The sequence below is a fragment of the Cyanistes caeruleus genome, chromosome 6 (assembly GCF_971803275.1).
Source record: "Cyanistes caeruleus chromosome 6, bCyaCae1.hap1.1, whole genome shotgun sequence".
Classification (NCBI taxonomy): Eukaryota; Metazoa; Chordata; class Aves; order Passeriformes; family Paridae; genus Cyanistes; species Cyanistes caeruleus.
The window spans coordinates 62286152-62308031 of record NC_141706.1 but is presented as its reverse complement, the minus strand read 5'-3'; the positions used below and the strand labels follow the sequence as shown (position 1 = coordinate 62308031).

Sequence of the window (21880 nt, the reverse complement as noted above, 5' to 3'; positions counted from 1 at the left end):
CAGGAGGGAAAGTGAAAGGCTTAAGGTGATGATGAAGTTACACAAGGAAAGACAGCCCTGCTGGTCTGAAAACAAGAATATGACTGGCTCCAGTCTTCCAGGGATTCAGTGCAGAGATGTGGATCTCATTTTTTTAAAAAAATAACAAAATGAATTACTAAAAAAGGTGCCTTTGTTAACCAGCTGTTCATTAACATTCATTCCAAGACCAGAAGCAATCTCATTGACCAGCTAGTCTGGTCTGCAAGCCTAGAAATCCCACCATTCCTGAACAACATCCCTCATCTTGATTGGACCAAAGCAAGTTTCCCCAGAGGAAGGCTCTTTTCATGTTCCTGCAGCTTGTGAACCTCAGCAGGTTTAACTAGCCCTGCCTGGAGCACTTACAGAGAAAAGACAAAGCATATCAATGTTTATTCCTAATAAAAAGGTACTGCAGCCCAAATCCCTGGCTGCTATAAATGGATGTATCCTCAGAGGAGCCGGGACAATCCAAAAGGGCACAGCATATAGCCTGGAATATATTTTATTCACCCCAGAGGAAGGTGGTTTTACTCACCAGACTTTCCATGGCCTGATTTTATCTGGGAAGAAGTGGCTCAGAGGACCCACGTGTCTGGGGTTAACAGCAACATCCCCCAGAGCAGAAAATTCCTAAATTGCTGCCAGATAAGGCTGGGTGGATGTAGCCAAGGGAAGGATACCTCCTTGCAGCCCTGATGCTTTCACATTTCCCTGAATACCCACAGCTGGCTACACTCCCTGGCAGGATGGTGGGTGAGACAGGCTTTGCTCTGACCCAGGGCACTGGTTCCATGTTTCCATGTGAGCACAAAGAGAGCAGGAGGCAGCTGCCTGTCCTGTCTCCCAGAGAGAAATCCAGTCAGTGCAGGGAACACCCATCCTGCCCTCCCTCTCACGGCAGCTCAGCTCTGTAGGTGGAGTAAAATACACTGATTTCTGGCATGGCCAGTCAGGCTGGGCACACCAGCTGCAGGGGAGCTGAGCTTCCAGGGCCAGTGGCTGTCGCAGAGCTGGAGGGTATTTTATCAAAGCACTGCCTGGCTGTGACCATTGCTGTTTAGGTTAAATGAGTTACAATAAACCTGAGGCACTGAGTGCACTGCTGGAGACAGATCTGACTGGTCACAAGTGGCCTTACAGCCCCTGCAAAGCACACTGTAGAGAGGAAAAAATCATCTCTAGCATCATTCCCAATCCAAAAGAGAAACTGAGGCACAAAGAAATTGCTTTTTGTGGAGAGAAAATAGTTAAGGCCTTTGTGACAAACACTCCTTGCAAACACGTACCAAAGACAGACAAACTGTTCAAGTGCTTTGGACAGGTTGGGTGTGAGATCTAAATCCATGGCTTTAAAGAGCATTAAAATTCTCCCAAGGAGGTGACGTTTGCCTGGGAAGAAACTTCTCATGTTCTGAAATATTTGGGCTGTGTTGACTGCCTACAAATTCTGAGCAGGATGTACCACCCCAGCTGCAGCATTAAGGATGTGAAAACTAAAGGCCTGACCACAAGGTGTGGCAGGACAAGGAGTAAAAGTTTTAAACAAAATGAAGGTTGATTTATACAATAAGTTTTTTTACAGTGAGGATGGTGAAACACTGGCTAGAGAGGTGGTGGATGCCCCATCCCTGGAAACATTCTAGGTGAGGCTGGACAGGGTTCTGAGGAATATGGTTTAGCAGAAGATGTTCCTGCTCTTTGCAGGCCAGCTGGACTAGAAACAACTCAAACTATTCTGTGATATTAAGTGTGAAAATTGATGTGAATTTAACAGAATTTAGACCTACTAGTGTAATAACTTCTGGGGGGAAAGTTCCACATTTGCAATCTGGTGTTGATTGGACTTTTGTCACTCAGGGCAGATCCACAGCATCTCTTTTGCTCTCCTCCCTGGAAGATCATCTCAAAGTGGCCTTTTGCTGCCTTGGTTTCAGTCAGTACATCCTTCCCACCTCCCCCTTCTGCTCCCCAGTCTGGCTGCATCATTCAAAGCCCTCTTCCCACCCTGCAGTGTTTTGTTCTGATCACTTGCTGAGGTTTCTGCTGTCTCACCATGTCCTGGTACAGCCCTGATTTCCTGCTGGCTGCAAAGGAAGGAAGTTTGCCACTTTCTAACCCTGCCTCTAATCCTGAGACTGCAGCACAGCCAGACTCCCTCTGAGAAATTCAGCGAAGGAAATGACTTCACACCAAGGAGATGTTTTGCAGGTGTTCACAGCTCTGGCAAAGAGTTTGTAGGAGCTTATAGATATTCTATGTGAGAAATCTTTACACACAGAAAAAGAGACACATTGCTTTAAATTGCTTTCATACTAAAGTTTGGAGGTTTATTAAGGACACAAAAAAATTTGCAGGTTTCCCATAATAACTGTAATGCCAATTGACAATATCAGAGGGATCATGAGGTGTAATTTGAAACAAAACATGAGGACTTTTTAAAGGGTATTTAAACTCTCCATCAGCAAAAACCTGCTGCTGTTGGACACAGAAGTCTCTATTCAGAATTACAGAAGGTAGAGTGATAAAATCACCTTCTTCCTACTCAGTCATGGCACAGCTTTTGCAGATTAAAAAAAAAAAAATTACATCAGCTTATAAATTACAGGCTAAATTTAATCTGTCTCACTGTGTATAGGACACTTGGGGAAGTTTCAAGCATGAGTCCCTGTAAATGAAGGTGACTGCATCCAGGAGACAAGGCAGTGAGTGGGGGGACACAGGTGCAGGTATTACTCTGAGCAGCAATGCTCTCCTAATGGCTATCTGAGAAGGTGTCTTTGTTTTGTGAGCTCCTGTGGGCCTCTCCCATTTGGCAAATCTTCCTTCCTTCACTTAATTTCCCATTTTGCTCAGGGGAGAAATGAGGGATGAATGTGAGTGTGTCCTCCTGCAGGTGGGAGCCAGGGAACAAAGGCACTTGTGTGGCTGTGGTCACAGGGGGCTCTTGTGGCAGCTCCCAGGTGTCCCCCTAGTTTGTAAAGAGTGGGTCTGAGGAGGTGTGAAGTGTCCTGTGGAGCGTCTGCTCTCTTTCCTGTGCTGGACTTGTCTCAGCCACCATTACTGGACACTCCACAGCTTTCCTGAAGCACATCTGGCCGTCCCCCAGCTCTGTGTGCACCCTCAGAGGAGCAGGTCTCCATGGAGCTGAGCAGCCCAGGGAGCTGTGAGAACACCCTTCCTTAGCCCCCTCTTTCCCACCACATCAGCCAGGGGCTCGCTGAAACCAAACCATGATCGTTGCATTTTGGCTTGGTCCTTCTGACTCTGGAAATTGTCAGGAGAGATGCTTTGGGGTCTGCAGAGTCTCACTGATTCCACGTGAAGCCATTTCCCCTCCAATCCCTGGACAAAAGCAGATGGTTCTGCACATTTAATGAGTTTCTCTCTTTTTTTCTTTTTTCTTTTTTTTCAGGGATTGTCCCTTGTGAGATTTTTATTTTTTTTTTAACACAATGGCTCAAATTAAGCAAAGCACTGAAATACATGCTTAAAAGTCCACTCATATTAAGCAAAACACTTAATCATGAGCTTAAGTCCTTGGCTGAATCAGGGCTGAGTATACATTCCCCCTAATTTCAAGGTAGTGATTTGAATACTTATTTCCATTTTATTGGCCTTGAGACCTTTTTCTTTGCCTGTTATTCCTGAATGACATCAAGGTAAGGTTAACTAATGGGGCTGGGAGGGGGAGCTGGTGGAAGTGTTGGTAACTGCATTTATGTTACTGAGAAGAAGATGAATCGGGCTGTCACGAAGTGGGCAATGCCTTTGTGGGGTGTTTCTACACCCCAGTGTTCTGTCCATGTGCACTTTGTGCAGGGAGAAAGGTCACACAGAGTGAAAAGCTCATGAGGAGGAAGGGAAACTGCAATATTTCTTTTTACCACGGGATTTGCTACTGTAAGGCTGTGGGTTCCTACAGCAATAATGCTTTGAGCAGCATGAGGAGAGGGGATTAAGCCCAGAAAAGCCAGTGACTGGGAGGACTACAGGGCAAGATCAAATTCTGGGTGGATTTACACCCTCCAGAATGCTGGAGGTAGCAAGGGTAAGAAGCTGGGGGAGAACTCGTCCCCTCCTGGCCTGAGCTGGGAGGGGAGGTCAGTAAGTCTCACACTCGGTGGTGGCCGTGGAGCAGATGTCACAGTCACAGCGGATGGCCACCGGGTAGGTGTAGAAGGGGTCCACGTCAGGGGCACACCTGGGCAGCCTCACCGTCACCATCCTGGTCTCGTTGTAGGTGCAGATCCGGTGGTGGGACTCGATGTAAGGCGGCTCCAGGATCGGTTTCTGTGGGGGAGAAATGCTGGCCTCAGGCAAGACAAACATCTGGAGCCCCAGTTTCCCCAAGGGGATTTTGTGTAAATAGAGGAGCTACTGGATCAGGTGGAAGGGGCCATGGAAATAAATTTTAGGCTACATCATTCAACACTTGCCTCTTGGAGCCCTGCCATGGAGGGGAGTGGGTGCATGTATGTGTTTCAGTTTGTTTAAAGCATAAAGCTCCAATTAAAACCTGCTTGAAGGAAGACAAAAGATTATTTCAAAAGCTGTTTTTTAGCAGCCTCTGGGCGTTTCGACCACATGCTGCCAAAAACAGCTGCTTTCTTCCAAAAAGCATTGATTTTCCATTAAACACATTCTGCTGGAAACCCTTCATGTGCACAAGCTGCCTAAGAGCAGGGGTGCAACCAGGTGCCAAAGGCTGGGGTTTTTTCTCAACCAGACCAGTCTTCCCTGTCAGACTGCACCTCCCACAAAAACCAATGGCTGTACAATGTAGGGAAAGCTCTTGGCACAGCAGTCAGAATAGAAGTCTGCAATTCCTCCAGAGAAAATCAGCTTGGCCAGAGACCTCAGCCATCAGAAGATGATGGGAGCCTGAAGGCCTTGAAACCCACCCTGCCATGTGGTACATGTGGTTTTGTCAAAAAATCAGTTTATCCTCAACAGGGACACCCATTTTCCAAAGACTCCAGGAAAGGTCAGCATACACAGGAATGGGAGCCCACTGCCTGAGGTAACACAGCCAGGAGACATTTTAATATCTTTCTTCCCCTCTGTGCTATGCAAAGAGCCTGGGAACCAGGAAGGATGGACTGGGAGAGAACAGATGTAATATTTCAGCAAGAATATGTGCAGACACCCTCCCTCTTACAAAGCCCCCATCCAAACACATGGTGGTGCCTTCTGGAAGCTGTAGAACCCCCAGCCAGGTGCATTCAGCTGAGCTACACCTCGGGGGTACTGCAATACAGCAAGGTCTGAGCTGCCAGAAGAGCTTTGGGGTAGGGGGAAGCAGGGGTCAATAGATCCCTCTAAGGAACCCCATCCCAGTGTGGAATCTGGCCACTGGTGGCCTTTCCCCTCAAACCACCAAGTCATGAAGAAGGTGAGTCAGGGCTGGCACACAGACCCTGGCTCTTCCTCTGGTCACTAGTGTAGAGTAGTTGCCTTCATTTGGACAAAATCCCTCTGAGTTATTCGAGTTGTTCTGAATAAATGAAACTGGGATTGGATCCTTGAGCTTTCCAGTTGCAGAACGGCAAAGACAGTCAGAAACTTGTTCTCTGACATGTGTGTGGATGTACTTATGCTCTTTCCTTCTCCCTCTGTACACCCCTAAAACTTAAGTACTTCATATTTGTACAGGGTTGTGACTTAAAACAGGACCAGAATTAGAAACAGACATCATCTTTGGGATTTGCTTTTTGGAACAAAATATATTACCCATCAATAGGGAGCTCCATCTTAATCTCCAAAGAATACTTTTTTTTCAAGCAAAGTAATAAAGTCCCCCTCTCCTTAAGTGTTCAAGCTGTAAGAGGCTTTCAGACTGCGTAGTAAGAGCATTACATAAGTGCTTCATTAATATCATCACATGGCTCCCATTCCGCTTTGGGGCAGTGGGAGGAGGGAAGGGACAACCAAGAACAAATGCCGACAGCGCAGCCAGGGCGTCATGGAGCAGGACACTGTGGGTGGCTGTCCTTAGAGGGCTTTTCCTGGGGGAGAATTACCAGCCAGGGATGTCCCTGGGTCACAGCCTCACCTCCCAGGTCTCACAGCGTCCCCAGCAGGCGTCCGTGGTGACCCTGAGCCCACGGCAGCCGGGTTTCCTGGCCAGGAAGGTGAATTCCCTCACGGCACAGCCCACGAACGTGCGCAGGTCAATGGCCTTGGCGGTGGCACCACAGCTGGACAGCAGCAGGACAAGGAGAGCTGCCAGGATCAGGCAGGGGAGCTTCATGCTGAGGGCAGAAGGGACAGGAGGGCAGGGATGGGAGAGTCAGCATAGCCCAGCAGGCAAGAAGTGTGAGTGGATGGGCTCAGCTGAAGCGGGAGTAGCCCTTCTTCCCTTCAAACACAGAGTTAATCCTCACTCAGCCGGGAGGAGTGGGGCAGGTGGAAGAATGAGTGGTCACTACTCCCAGAAGTGGAAAATCTCAGAAAAAAGGTCTGTCACAGAATGCAGCAGTGTGAAGACTTTCCCTGCAGAGCACTGGGAGTTTGCCTGGAAGACATAAAGTCACCAGCCTATGCTTCAGCCCTACTGAAATCTCCATATTGCAGATTTGTTTTGCAGCATATGCCTCTCTACCACCCTGTTTGGGCTGTCCTGAGCTCACACAAAGCCAATAGCTCCATCGCTGGGAGCCAAGCACCCCTGAATTTGTGCTATAATCTCAGCATCTCCCAGAAGAATCACTGGAGTTGCCAGTACCGACACCCTGTGCACTGGACTTGTGCCATTCTTCTCCCAGGGCTGCAGCCAGAGGGGCTGGCTCTCCTTTCAGCACAACTCACACCCAACCCAGGCTGCCAAGGCACTCATCAGAGCTGGTCAGACAAGGGGGGACATGGCCAAGGTGACCAGAGGAACTCCTCACACCTGAGCAGCCTTGCATCCACCAAATCCCTCTGACACTTGTTGACTTTCTGTCTCAGCAAAGTAAGCAAGCAGCTTCTCTGGAACAGCTCCTCTGTCAAGAAAAAGAGAGCTGGAAAGCAGCTCTGAGCCATGAGGTCCATTTTACAATTCACATATCATCATTGCATTTAGATACATCTATCTTAGAAACCCCAGATCTGACACTTCATTTTGAGAAAGTCAGCTGCTGCATGGGGCACAGACCGGTGTGTGCTGCCATCTGTCCTCAGCTGGACAGACTGAAATTAAGTGAGCTGGGACTGCCAGTTGCCTGGTTGATGCTTGAGTCTCTAGGCTCCTGTTAAATAAAATATTTAAATTTGCTAAATCAGGGCTTTAGATCAGCACGTGATGATATGCCATATATGATATGTCATATCATATATGTCACCATGTATACACTAGTCTTACATGTGATTTAAGAGAGTATGTTTATTTATAACCTTCAACAGGGTAAAAAAAAAAAAAAGCTAAAACTCCTTATTTTTATAAGAAGGTATATAGAGCAAAAAAGACAAACTTCAGAAAAAAACAAACATTTATCCTTTGCCACTTTAGCAAATCACTCTACTTTATTCATGAGCCAGAGCCAGGGAGCAAACACAGACACGCACTCACCTAACTCGTTGGAGTCAGAACTCCTTTTGCAGTTTTAAATTGCAGATGGTGTTTCAGGATGTCAGAGTGAGCAGCAGGAGACCAGCACCACAGTCTCTGTGTTTGTGATCAGTAGATCTCCCCAGCAGCTGCTACTGAGATGTCTAATTGCTCAAATTTATAGAAAGGATCTTGTCAATCAAGGCAGATCCTTACTTGAACTACCCAAGGCATCAAAGTCATTGAATGTAAAGCAAGGCTCTCCTTTCCAGCAGTGATTAGCTTCAAGGGAATTATTGTTTTTGCAGGTTATTGTTTCATAACCTAATCAAAAAAAGAGTATCTTGGTGAGTGAAATTATGAGCATGTACTGGGGCAAAATGGATCTTCTTTTCCATTATGGAATATCAACATCTTTGCGAAGGAATTGGAAGCTGGCTCTGAAATTATCATAACCCCTATAATTAACAAGCCCTAAGTAAACATCCTCAAGGGAGACTTCTCAGATATCTGTACAAAAAAAAGCCTTGATTTTTGTCAACTGAACAAGATCTTTTTTTACTCAATTTCTCTCTACAAGCAAGGGCAAGGGATGGGGGAAGGAGGTGTGAGCTTGCAAGGAAAGAAAGTGTTCTCTTGGTGAGCTAGGTGGCTGAAACACAGGTGAGCACCACTGTGAAAGGAAATTTAGAAATTGTGTCCTCTTTCTTCACTGTGTAAACCAAATTTTCAGCTGTCCATGGGACAGGAAACAGCTGAGGAGCTTGGTTCTGTGAAAAACTTGCTGGTCAGTGAGTTCATAAAGGATGAGTGGGAGAGAGAAGTGCAGTCATAAGCTCGCACGGTGGCCTGGGGATAGTCACCTCCCTTCCTTTCCACCATGGATGGATGGTGACTTCCCAGCTGCAGTACCCAAAAAAATCCAGAAAAGACAGGGCAAGTGTCAGGGATTATGGACCCCTCTGGATGATGCTGTCACAGACAGCCACAGCAATACAACCCAGCCATGAGAATATAAAACACAGGGGAAACCTTAATTCAAATAAAATCCATGTGGCAGTGGTTTAGAGGGAAAAACAAAAAAAGTAGAGAGAAAAAAAAAAAAAAAAGAAAAGAAAGAGTAGAGGAAAAAACACAACAACCAAGCAAAACAGCATCTGTTGATGTCCAGAACATGCATCTTATCAAATATGAAGCAGTGATTACTATGAGCTTGTTAATTTACCTTACAAATATTCAATACATACTTCTGATGGATTGCACTCAGGTTTTCTGTAGTGTGAGCTATGGAAAACACCAAATTGACATTGAGGAAATGAGATATTGAACCATACAGGACCAAACAAGGTGATCTCCCTTTTTCAGGGTGAATAACCCATGGCTTGAGGTCCATGTTTCACTGCCAAGGTCAGCAGCCCTCGTTTGGTGCAGCAGCAGAGCTCACACTTATTTTCAAACCCCTGGGAACCCCAGAGCACTTTCTGTGTTTCATTATTCAGCTGGAGCAGCCACACAAGCTGGAATGGAAAAGGCTGGTTATTTACTCTCAAAGTCTACCTTTTCTGTCTAGATTAGGAAACAGTGATTGGAACAAGTGAAAGAGGGAAGGGATTGTCTGAAAAACAGAAAAGCAGCAGGCATTTAGTGCTGTTGCCATATTGACATCATGACATGGGAAACGACTGCTTCAAATAATTAATTCACTTAACAGAAAGCAAAATAAAAAAAAAAATAGAATGAACAGAATTTTTAATAAAAAATTTGAAAAGTTAGGAGGGTGGGGGTGTTTAAAATCTATCCCAGTATTCTCCCTCATTATTGTTCTCAGTCTCACTGGCAGTAAAGGACTCCGGGTTCCAATGAAGGGTGATAAGGTGAAAGTTGGAGGAGGAATGTTGAATGGAGGTGTAAATGTCTCCATCAGATCACCAAAAAATGTCCCAGACACCTTTTTCCCCATTGAAACCCATAGGGAAAAGCAGGAAATTCAAAGACAAATGAGATTACAGGGAAGTCAAGAGGATCAGCCAAAGTCTTGTCACTGATCTAAAATGATCAGCAACTTTCCACTAAAATAACCCTAAAACTACTTTTCTATGATTTTCACTGACCAAAAATAAAGCTAGAAAATAAACTCTTAAAACTTTTTCAAAGTACACAGTTTAAAAGTTCTTGACTTACAGGGAAATCAGGTAAAAGTGAAAATACTGAGCTTAAGTCCCCTTTATTTGATTCTGGAAATGTGCCAGCAAAAATCAGCCTAAGATTAGAGGCAGGTAGAGGAAATACGTGCCAGATGGCAGATGAACCAGCTTTGACAGATCCCTCTTCTTCCATGGATTAAAAAACCAGGTGCTGGAGTTTTTGTGTAATTCAGCTTGGTTTCAGTGACTTAGCTAAGTAAGATCCTGTTCTCTCTATTTGTACTGAACAGCCTCTTAGAGTGAAACAAAAGAGAAATTGCAGACTCTCACTTATTCTGTCTCCAGAAAATCCTGTCTGTTTGTGGGACAGACACCAATTCCTGAAGGATTTGCATGGTGTTTTGTGAAAAGCCTGAGTGCTGGCTTTTTGTTCCCACACAGAGTTTTGCTGTCTAACTATTCTGTGAGTTCATCTCATTTTCAGTTAATCGATAAATACACCAGTAGGATTTGAAATTGGGCTGGTCATGAGAAAGGAGCTGATCTGAGCCATTTAATGAGACAGACCAAGGGAAATACCAGTGCTGAGGGGCTGCACACAGTAAGCACTGCAGAGAGCCATGCAGGCTGTGCCAGGCCAAAAGAACCTGGTGACCATTCAGGCAAGGAAAGAGAGACTGGACAGGAGATATTTTATGCACTACACAGGAGAGGGGTTTGGAAAGGTGGGTATTAGTTCAAAAGTAAAACAGAAGGAGAAATGGGTGTGGAATCAAGGTGGTGTGGGATGGCTGGCCACATTCACAGGAAGGTGGCATCCAAGAGAGGTTAGGATTCAGTTTAGAACAGGGAGTCATAAAGCTCTCAGGTAGGATGTATAGCTATAAATGTTAGATGTAATTTGATGAACTCACAGAAGAAAAATAGCACTAAAATCACTTTTCCCTACACATGTTGACACCAGACTTTATGTCAATAGGTTGTTTACTCTTTGCTGGTAGTTTGGAAAAAAAGATAACCTTTATGTCTTGAAAGCAGCATTTCAAACAAGTGCATTAAGATTATTTAATCCATCCCCACAGCTACCGCGTGTTTGTCTTGGAGTGTGACTTTCTGTCATTTTCTACATTTTGAAAGAACACAAAGAGTTGGTTTGTAAAGGGACAGACAAAGCAGGTTTAACCTTGAGAGGGCACAGCTGATCTGTAAATGAAAATCAAAGGCAGCAAGTAAATCTCCTCGAAAGGCTCTGATAGAAACACTGCCAAGTGCCAGCACAGGGAGCAAAATGCAGCCACCAGGAAACGTGTTCTCAGATAAATGCAGGAATTAGATAAATGTGGGCTCTCCCTGCTAACAATGGGACACCAGTCCCCGCTGAAGGTCTCAGGCACACAAAACCACTTCTGCTTTTAAAGACTTTCTGCTCATTTTGCTTCCTGGGCTTAGCACAACATGAGCTGGCACCGGCTGAATGAGCATTACGGGGAGAAGAATGTAGTCAGAAAAGAGGATTTCTTGGGGCTGCTGTGGCAGGAAATGGCACCACACTCAGTACTCAGGGGAATGACCCCTCGTACAGAGGAGATAAACACTTCTTGCAGCTTGTGGGGGTACCTGTGTTGGGAATGGCAGAACAGCCCAGAGAACACACCTGTAAAATCCAGCCCTGAGGATCTGAAATGCTGTGGAAAAGTTCTGTGCTGACCACAGCAAAATCCCAGCTGCTTCAGCACAGACACTGCCTCAGCTGCATGGCTCTTATAAGGAATCTGTCAGACACTACTCTTCCTTTTCCATCAGACTTGGAAAATGAAGTCCAAGGGAGAGGCTTAACAGTAACAAAAAACACTAATCCACAGTTTGCTTGAGGCACATCTATCCTGGAGAGATAACACTCTTCTGCTAAAAAAGGCCTGTAGCTGTGATGGATTCAATCCAGAAGAGAACTAATGAAGGTCCTACAGGCACTAGAAGAGCTGAAGCTTCTAAAATTTGGTAGTGCACATCTCTAACATACAGGTATTGCACCCAAAACAAGGTGATTCCAATAAAGATACAGGAGTAGCAGAACTGCAGGCTCAGTTCAGAACCTGATTATCACCTGATTTGATGCTATATGGAGGAAAATCTGATTTGATACTCTATGGACAAAAACTATAGTTTGAACACATTTACTAAAATTCTTTTCTATATGTTTATATACAAGGTACATCAGAGAAGCTAATTTCTCAAACCTTAACCTTTGAGCAAAATGCTTTGCAAGTAGAAATCAGAAGGAAAAATATAATGGCAAAAAAGGGAATAAAGACTCTCCACTGTCAAGAAAAATAACAGGTTCCAACAAAATTCATCCTGACCCAATAGCAAATATAGCAAAATTTAAAAGATGTGATAGACCAAACCAGTTTGTCTGATATCTGTCCCAGTCTGACTAGTGCAAATATTGATTCCAGAGTCCTGCTCTACTGTGGCTGTGAGTTACATGCTGCAAAGATTAACAACTGCTGAAGACACATTTCTCAAGGACTGACTGGCAGGAAGAATTTACCTGCAACAGGGGCATTCCTGGGGAGTTCCATGAAGGTTTGAGGGTTGTGATCTATACAATGGGAAGGGGACAAACACAAAAACACACATCCAGAATGGATGAGGAGGAGGGAAAAAATACAACACTGAGCCCAGGCTGTGGAACTCCTTTGTCATGGTCCTTAGGAAAGCAAGGAGACTCATTTCTTTAGGCTGCCATGTCCTTGCTCTGGAAAGGTGTATTTGTCAAGCATCGCTCCTGATAGTAAGCCATCAAACACTGCTTCAGCCCACTCTTGGTGACATTCTTCTCAGTTTTCTCAGGCACTTTGGAAGTGTGTGAACCCTCACATTGTCATCAAACACAGCCACATTTTCTTCCCCATTAAACTCTCCCTTCATGGTGGTGATGCTGACCACATTCAGCCCAGAATCCGAATTCAAGAATTCAAATCCAATGGAATTGGCTGAATACTGATGTGAGAGTGAACTGGGCTCTCTAATTGTACACCAGGAAATTGACTGGAGATTTGATCTGAGTTCATTGTAGTTGGAAAAGATTTTTCCAATAAATACAGATGCTATGCAAACTTTATGTGGCTGACAATAACCACTTTAGCTCAAGTCACTTCTGCACTCCATAGCTTTTCTTTTAGGACAGACTAATGAGCAATGACACAGCTGCTCTGGGCTCAGAATTTGAAGATGAAGCTTCTTAATCAAAACTACAGAAGTTCAAAGATACATTATCTTAATTCAACAATTTCCCTACTGTTCATGGCCAGTGCACTGGAAAACAGACACCTTGTCTGCCTCACTTCACCCCCAGTGCTAATGCTCCGTTTTTAACATGGCCTTACTGAAGAGTGAAGCTTGTAAATTAGACAAAGCTGGAAGTGAAGTCTCCTAAAACAAAGCTACTGTCTCTTCCTGTCAATCTTGTTAGAATAAACTCATAGAATTATTGAATTAATCAAAATCCAGCCAGGAAAACAAACATGATGAGAGTCTCAAACCCCAGAGAGGCACTTGGCCAAATCAAACCTCAACACAACATAGACCCAGACAGTAACAGGCAAGAAGTGCCAGAAGCAGATAGAACCAAATCTTCCAAATCTGCCTGAACTCCTTTTGCCCCTAGGGAAATGTGAATCTCAGTCAACACTTTGAGTCCTCAGACTATTTCCAGTTCAAGTTCTTCACCAGTTCCTTGTGGGTGCAGATCCATCCCATGCCATGGGATCAGCAAGGCTGACAGAGGCCAGGAAGAAAAATCCCAGGTTCCAGGAGGCCAGAAACAAACCCCCCCACCATACAGAGCCAGCTGAGGTACCAGAGGCTTCCCAGACTTCTGTTGTTGATCTTCAGTCACCAAATTATCAGCAACTGCAGAATCACCAGGGGAGGAAGATAAGAAGAGTGAGAGATAACAAAGATCCATCTTTCACCTCTGAGCATCACTGCCACAGGCACATCACACTGTGACTGTCTCACTACCCTCTCAGGGAAGAATTTCTTCCTAATTAACATCACTCATTATAGTTTACAGCTTATTTACAAATTCTGATATCACAGTAGTAACGATTTCACCTGAGCTGAAAGTTCAGGTCAGAGGCTGCACTCTCCTGCATATGGATTAATCAATAGAGATTAACTGGAAAGAGTACCACAAATTCAATTTTATGGTGCTAATGCTATACACCTCTGCCTTGCTTCAAGCATGCTTTTTATTCTGCAGTCCTTGTAAGCTATGTCTACTTTAATTAGATCAGACAGATAAATCCTGATAAAAACAAAACTCTTTAGTCATTTAAAGACACTTTCAAACCAGACATTAATTTATAAAGATTGGACAGTCTAACAAGACAAGTTTCATGTTTCACAGAGCTTCATACAATATTTGACTCTGACAATGTCAGCTATATCCTCTGAAGTTCAAAGGTCAATTATGTAAATCACAACTGAAATAATAATTTCTTGCTTTGCTTGCAGCTGGCATGTGGCAAATAGATGTTTGAATTCAGCTGCTTAAATCCTTGATCATCCATTTAGGTTTTAACCCTGCAGTGAAATGACTATAAGGTATGTTTGCCAAACTGTACCCCAGGGATTCCCACTCCACTCCAAGTACTAAAAGACTCTGAACTTCTTGGACATGTAAAGAATAAAATATGCAGATGTTGCTTTATAAGGAAAATGCATTACAAATGACTTACAGATTAAGCTGGAAAGATAATAAAATGCTGGGTTTGACTCAAAATATAAGGCTAGAAAATTAAATTTAAGGTTTGCCTCTTTAATTAGCATCAGGGATCAGTTGTCCTGCAGGGTCCAGTTTCTGGGCACTATAAAGCACCACCCAAGAGCAACAAGCACTGTAGGTTAAATTTACCAGGGTTAGCAGTGGCCAAATCTCCCCTGACACTGAAAGGGGGAAACTGCTGGTCTGTCCTTTCTTTAGAAAACCCTCCTCACAGAGACTGGCCACAGGGTGCCAAGAAGACACAGAACAAACTCCACAGCCACAGCCCAACATTTACTGATTTTCCTGCTTTGGGTGACATTTCCTGCACAGCACAGAGAGCACTGGTGGAACTATAATGTGTCTCTGAAGAGACTGGTACCAGTGACAGCTTCTGGACATCACAGCCTTTTTCAACTGAGAAATCACATTATTTTTTCAATCCTAGGAGCCAGGGTATTGACAGATAGATTAAAACTGGCTAATCTGCTCTCTTCCCCTGTTTAAGTTGTTTGAGTGCATGCACAGGACCGTGTCTAGGCAAAGGTTTTCGAAACCTTCCAGTTAATACCTAAGGAACAGTGGCTGCAAGGCTGAGCAACACAGATTTTGCCTGACCCTAGGGGAACTCTGGAATGAAAAGGATTCTCCATGTCACAGGAAAGTGGGAACTTCAAACCATAGTCCAAGGAACTCTGCTTTAAGCGTGGTCTTCTTGTCATCACTGTCAAGGGGGTTTTATCACCTCAGCCATTGGACACTGAATTTTCATACATTTTGTTAAAAGGCTCGAGGCATTTCATCCATGGTCTTATTCAGAATCTCTCCTCTGCCAAACCTGATTGGCACATGCAAATAGGAAATTGGTGGAAGCACTAAATACTAAATACAGCTCCCCACTCCTTCTGTTACCCTCTGCAGCACTGAAGAGAAGGACAACAACCTCTCTAAACCCCACACAGAGGTCAGCCTAAGATAGTCACATACATGGACAGGTAAAACCATGGAATCATTAAGGCTGGAAAATACTTTTAAGATCATTGAGTCCAACTGTAATCCACCACTGCCATGCCCACCACTAAACATGTTCCCAAGTGCCATGTCTGCAAATGCAAAATGATGATTTTATTTCCCCAAGCAGCCTCTGCCAGTGCTTGACCACCCTTTTGGTGAGAAAATTTTTATTAATGCTCAATCTAAATGTCCTCCTGCACAAGTTGAGGTGGTTTCTCTTGTCCTATTCCTTGTTACTTGGGAAAACAGACTGACCCCCACCTGGCTGCAGCTTCCCTTCAGGGAGCTGTAGAGACTGAGAAGGTCTCCCCTCCTTTCTCCAGGCTGAGCCCTCCCAGCTCCCTCACCTGCTCCTCACAGGACTTGTGTTCCAGAGCCTTCCCCACCTCTGCTGCCCTTCTCTGGACCTGCTCCAACCCCTCCATGTCCTTCTTGCAGTGAGGGGCCCAACACTGAGCGCAGGATCTGAGGTGTGGCCTCACCAGTGCCCAGCACAGGGGGACAATCACTGCCCTGCTCCTGCTGCCACACTATTGCTGACACAATCCAGGTTCCACTGGCCTTTCTGGTCACCTGGGCACACCTGGTTTGTTTTCAGCCACTGTTGACCAGCAGCCCCAGGCAGTCAGAGCAAGAGACCCAAAGTCAGCTTTTGACTGACATGGCTGAGACAACCCTGTCCTGACTGAGTGGGCAATAGGGAGTTAAGTGTTTTCTTGGACATAAGACACATGAGACATGTTCAAAAATGCCTTGTCTCCTTAGTTCCTTAAACATCTGATCATCTTTCAAGGCAGATAAATGTTTGAACAGATTTTGACTGGTCTTTTCACCTCACTGTAGCACCTCCAGCTTTAGAACTTCATTCCAAGCCCACAATTTTCCCCAGTGTCCCCTCTCCTCTCAGGTCTGGGGCAGACCAGCACACTCCATGCGAGGTCCTTTTTTCCACAGACTGCAAAGTGCTGGTCCACTTCCATTAGAGGGTGCCAAAACAGCTGGTACACACCTTGCTTCTCAGCATCACAGGACATCTACTGTAGTCCTGCAGTGCTGCATTTACTCTCCTGGGTGCATTTGATATTCTCTAAACAAAGCAAGTGAAGTTATACTGTTTACTTTCCAGGGTTTTTTTCTCATGTCAAAGAATAGGTGAGCATGTTTTTACTTGAGACAGCATGTTTTGCATAACAATGGAGAGCCTCAGAGTTTAGTAACACTGGTCATGAAATGACAACTGCACCAGGAAAGGGCAGTTCCCTGCTTCTGAAAGAAAAAAAAATCCTTTCCATTTCCCCAGTAGCAGAATAACATCTTTTGAACAATGCTGCCCTGTTCATAACCAAATTCCTTTGTAGGCAGACATTGTGTCTAGACAGCCTCAGACAAACTGCCTCGTTTAACATCCCAGGGCTGGGGTTCACGGCGTGTGCTGAAGTGTTTACCTGAATGCTCAGGCACAGATTGCAACTAATGCAGCACAGATTTATTCAGTTTTTCTCTGGAGCTGATGGGTGTCATTGTAAAATAGGCAGGAAGCAAACTGGGATCACACATTCCCTCTGAAGCTCATATCCATAAAAGCTTTCTAGAGGTCAGGCAGACAATGTACACACAAGAGTGGATGATATTAACAGGATCGATTTACTGCAGGAAGAGGAAATGAGTCCACATCACCCCTGCTAGTGCTGACCACTTTCCCACATAGACACAGCAGATTTGTCCAGTCTCCTCACAGATCTTTATTTTACTTTTGGTGACAGCAACAGGACTTCCATCACTGACTCTGTCAGGAAGAGAATTAAGTCCTGCAGTTTACAGAAGAGCTGTGCTTAATCTGCCTCATCATGTTTCTGTGCTTGGAAAAGGCAAGATCTCCACCATTCAAGCTCATATCAGTTCAGTCATGGTAAAATTAATACAATATTCTTTAAAAAAAAACCCAAAAAACCTTACCCTTGGATAGAAAAACATCTGATTTATCTTTGAGATTTAAACAAAATCCCCTTCTGCAGAGGGACAAACTCTATTCTGGACTAACACAAACCTTTTTTCTGCATATCCACCCCTCCAGGCATCTGATTCTTTGGGAAGTGAAGAATTCAGGGAAGTGTGTGGTGGGATGGAAAACCTAAGGGCTGGAGATCCAACGGAGAGTGGGTGAGGGTTACCCCACAGCCCTCTCCCCTCAGGGAAAAGAATCATCATCATCATCATCATCATCATCATCATCATCATCATCACCCTCATCCTCCTCCTCCTCCTCCTCACTCTGGAGAGAGACACCTCCAGAAAGTGAGACACTACTTGGAAAATGTATTAGCATGACCCTGATGGGGATAATGGATGGGAATGAGAGAATGTGAACACATGGAAAACAATTCAAGGTTACAGTAAAGGAAAATACATTTTAAAGATGTATTTTAAGGAGTTCATCTGCTGCCAAGTCAGGCAGCACAGAAGGAGAGGAGCCAGTGTGGAAGGAAGGTCACAGAAGTTTAACTACCGGTGTTTCCATAGAAAGCTTGAAATCACTGCTCCAAGCCTTACCTCTACTTTGCCCACCCTGGCTACTGAAAAAGAATGTTGTGATAGAAATGCTTTCCTTTCATCTGATTTTTCTGTTTCTGGTCAATAAAGCCCTGGGATACAAAACTGAATCCATTTCTGCCTTGAACTACCCTGCCACAACAAATGAAGGTTGGCCCAACAGCATTCCCATGAAACCAGGCTTATGTTGAAGCAACAACTTAAGCATTAGAAATCAAGTTTTATTTATTGCTGCAAGACCTGGATTCCATGCCCATGCTCCCTGCTGCAGTGATGGTGCAATCAAAACAGGATATGCTACATCAGTGCCTAATTGACACCTAAATAAAAAAAAAAGGCTACTATGACATTAAATGTCTTATTTATAGATTCTGTTTTCCTAGACAATTAATTCAAGAATATAAATTTGATTATTAGATTTCAAATCCTAGTAATGGATTGGATATTGTCCCATGAAATTATATACAGCATACATATTATTGTCAATTATTTTAGAGGGGGTTGGCAAATTAGAATAGGAAGTGAGAAGCAGTTTAATGGCGGATTTAGCAGCAATACAAATTATCAAAATTATTACTGGAAGGAGAGAGGAAAAATTGTGTGTGTGTGTGGGTTTTTTTTACAGTTTAATGCAGTTAATCTCTTTTTCAAGCAACTGAAATCATAAGATAAAGGGAACATTCTGGGCACACCTGATTCCTACTGGAAGAGTGTTCTCTTGCACCTGAATGCCAGAGCCCCTTCTTGGTTTGGTCAAGTCTGAAGCATTTGGTGTAAACCAGGGGGATCTTTGTTACTAGAGTGTATTTGAACTGCAGAACACACACCCAGTGCAAGAAAACCAGATTAAAGGAAAACATTTCAGGGAAAAAAAAGAAGCTGAAAAAGTTGAAAGTTGAGGGACTAAAATTCCATGGGACAAGTGGCCACCTCTGCTCTCCCAAATTCAGACAAAAAAACTATAAGCAAGCATGAACTGTTGCACATGCTTGGCCTGTCTAAGCTGTATTAGCAGAAGAATCCAAAAGGTTTGTGAAGCTTGTGAGCTTTGGATCTTTGCAGATATTGATCAGAGGACTTTTTACAACAGTGTGTAGTGAGAGGACAAGGGGGAATGGCTTCACACTGATGGAGGGCAGGGTTAGACAGGATATGAGGAAGAAATTCTTTATTGTGAGGGTGGTGAGGCCCTGGCACAGGCTGCCCAGGGGAGTTGTGACTGCCCCATCGCTGGGAGTGTTCAAACCAGATTGGACAGGGCTTGGAACAATCTGGGATAGTGGAAGGATCTCTAATAAAATTCCATGTATTTATCTGACCACGTGGAAAGGCATTTTCTTGGAAAAGGCTGAAATGCCCCCAGTCTGTAGCTCCCCTTCTGACAATCTCAACTAGAACAGCACATTTTACTTAAATTCAGCCCATTACAAGTCCTTACAGTTGTGTTTGCAGACCCTCATGCAGCACAGGAGAAAGAGGGGCTGGGGGCACCACACCACAGTGAGAAATATTCTTTTCTTTGTATTCCTGAGTCATTTTTGTCTGGCCAGAACTGATGTTTGAAATGTGCATAACCACCAGCCGTGACAATTATTGTCTGATGAGTGTCATGGAGAGCAAACAGCAAAAATCTCCCCTTGTGCTTGTGAAATAATCTGTGGACTAACAAACTAATTACCACTGTCTGAATCCCACATTTCCTTCCTCCAGAAATCAAGAGTGTCCTCTGCCAAGCTGCAGTTTGATCCAAGATCTGGCACCTGCAGACTTGAGCCTGGTGCTCCAAGATGCCTGAAATGGAAGATTATGTAATGCAAATGCCCATGTTGGCTGGAGACAGTTAAATAAATATACAGTGATTTTGCACTCATACACATCATATACATTGCCAAATATCTAAAAAAGCAGGGGAGTTGCTGCACAGCCTTTGGGATGGCAGAGGAGCATAAGCTGTAACCCCACTCAGTACACTTTGCAGAACTAAAACCAAAAACTGATAATTTGTTCAGTTTGCTCACACAGCTGAACCACGTGTGCCCAAGGTTCAAACCTGACTCGAGCTGGTTCAGTTCACAGAAGGTTTGCAGGTAACCTCTGCCTTTACTGCTGGAGAGCTGCACAAATCCTTGTGCAAACACAAGGCCTTTTCTTCCTGGCTGCCAGAGCCATTCTGCCCCATTGTGCTCCTGCTGTAGCTGGGGCTCCAGGAATATTCACTGCTGGCTCACTGCATCCTCTGTCAGGGAAGTGCTGAGGCTTCTTACACAAGAAAAGTTTGCAAAGCAAGAATTTGGACAAGATTCAGTTGGTGTATAGAATTGTCTTTTTTCATTCTCCTTTTGGAAGCTCTTCCCGGATCCAGGGATAATGCTAAGTTCCCAGACACTTTCAAGTGTGTATTGAAGTATGAACCACTGTATGAAAATCAGACTTTTCTTTAAATGCATCTCAAGCTTTCCATCCTTCCCAAGTGACCCCCGACTTCTCACACCTTCAGTGACTCCAAGTGGAGATAACAGACAAGATGGACAGGGGGGAAACAAAACCAAACAAACATAAAAATAGTGCAAGATAAAGTTTTGCATGACCATTTTTCATGTCATGGAAACTCCCAGAAGAGCCTGTGCTCACTGCTCAGTGGGTTACTGCTTTCAAGGTATTGACTAACAAGTTCAGGCTATTTTCTCCAGCTCCAGTGTTTAATCTTTAAAACCACAGATCATAATTTGAGACTCTGTATCAGTGTCCAGTTTATCTCCCAAGCTATTCCTTCACAGTACACTGAGGCAATAATTAATGCAGCCTTGGGAACAGCCTTTACCTGCACACAAAGTGACTTTTGTAGGCTACACACTTCTGATCTGAGGTCCAAACTTAATGTAAGACAAACCAGACATTCTGCTGCTGTATGAGAAACCAAACCATTCCTGAGAAGGAAAGACCAAGATGAAAAATTAGCAAAGCCATTATCATTACTGAAAGTAGGGAAGTAATTTAAGTTTTTAAATCAAATCCTGTAATGGTTGATTTCTAACTTGCTAGTAAGAAGACAAATCCTACCCTGGAGGCCAACTTACTGCATGTTTTTTACCTTCTTTAGAAAATACTTGCCTTGCAATAAGAAAGTAGAGAAACGTTGTTAAGAGATCTGAATATTGTCTTACAAGTATTTAAAGAGATTTGTGATAATGAGCTCTTCTAACAAAGGCACGATCCAACTGATTAAAATTAAAGTTGGGAAAAAAAAAAATGGGAAGAATTAAGGATTAGACTATGGGAATAACATGTAAAAACCATGGTATTTAAAAATCAGATGTTTAATAAATATTTTCTCATTTTATTTTAGCAAGCAGCTCTCCCACACTGCAGCTAAAGCCATTCACTTGCAGTGCCCCTTTCCAGGCTCTACCCATGGCTCTCTCCAGAGGGTTTCCCCCACGTGTGTGACCATCTCCAGCCCTTCCCTGCACCTCCAAACAGCACAAGGACTGAAACAGCAGAATGCTGCCACAAAGGAGCAAATTCTTTCACCAGCTGCGAAGTTCAAGGCTCAGAGGGCTCCCAAAGAACACGGCATGGCTTTAATGCCTCTCCTGCATCCACCGCTCCTGAGCTCCCTCACAGCGGGGTTGTGTGAGGTACAAGGATACTCACCATCATCACAGCACCTCTGAAAAAAATTAACTTTATGAAAACCGAGTGTTTACTATGGTAATTCTGGCTGAAACTTAAATTACCACCTCATTGTTTCATTTTTTGGGGTTTTTTTCTCCAGACAAGGGTCCTTACATTTGACACATGCGGATGGGAACCCGATTGCTGCAAGCTCACTGTTGAAAAGGCTCGTGA

General features: G+C 44.1%; 1 protein-coding gene across 1 annotated transcript; it reads right to left on the bottom strand.

Moving 5' to 3' along the window:
- Positions 1–2325: 2325 nt before the first annotated feature.
- GPHB5 (glycoprotein hormone subunit beta 5) lies at positions 2326–6274 on the bottom strand. Its single transcript, XM_023927204.2, has 2 exons — positions 6077–6274; positions 2326–4314 (listed from the first exon to the last, which is right to left on the bottom strand). The coding sequence occupies exons 1-2, from the start codon at positions 6272–6274 to the stop codon at positions 4126–4128; spliced, it is 387 nt and encodes a 128-aa protein (XP_023782972.1). The 3' UTR covers positions 2326–4125.
- Positions 6275–21880: the final 15606 nt, after the last annotated feature.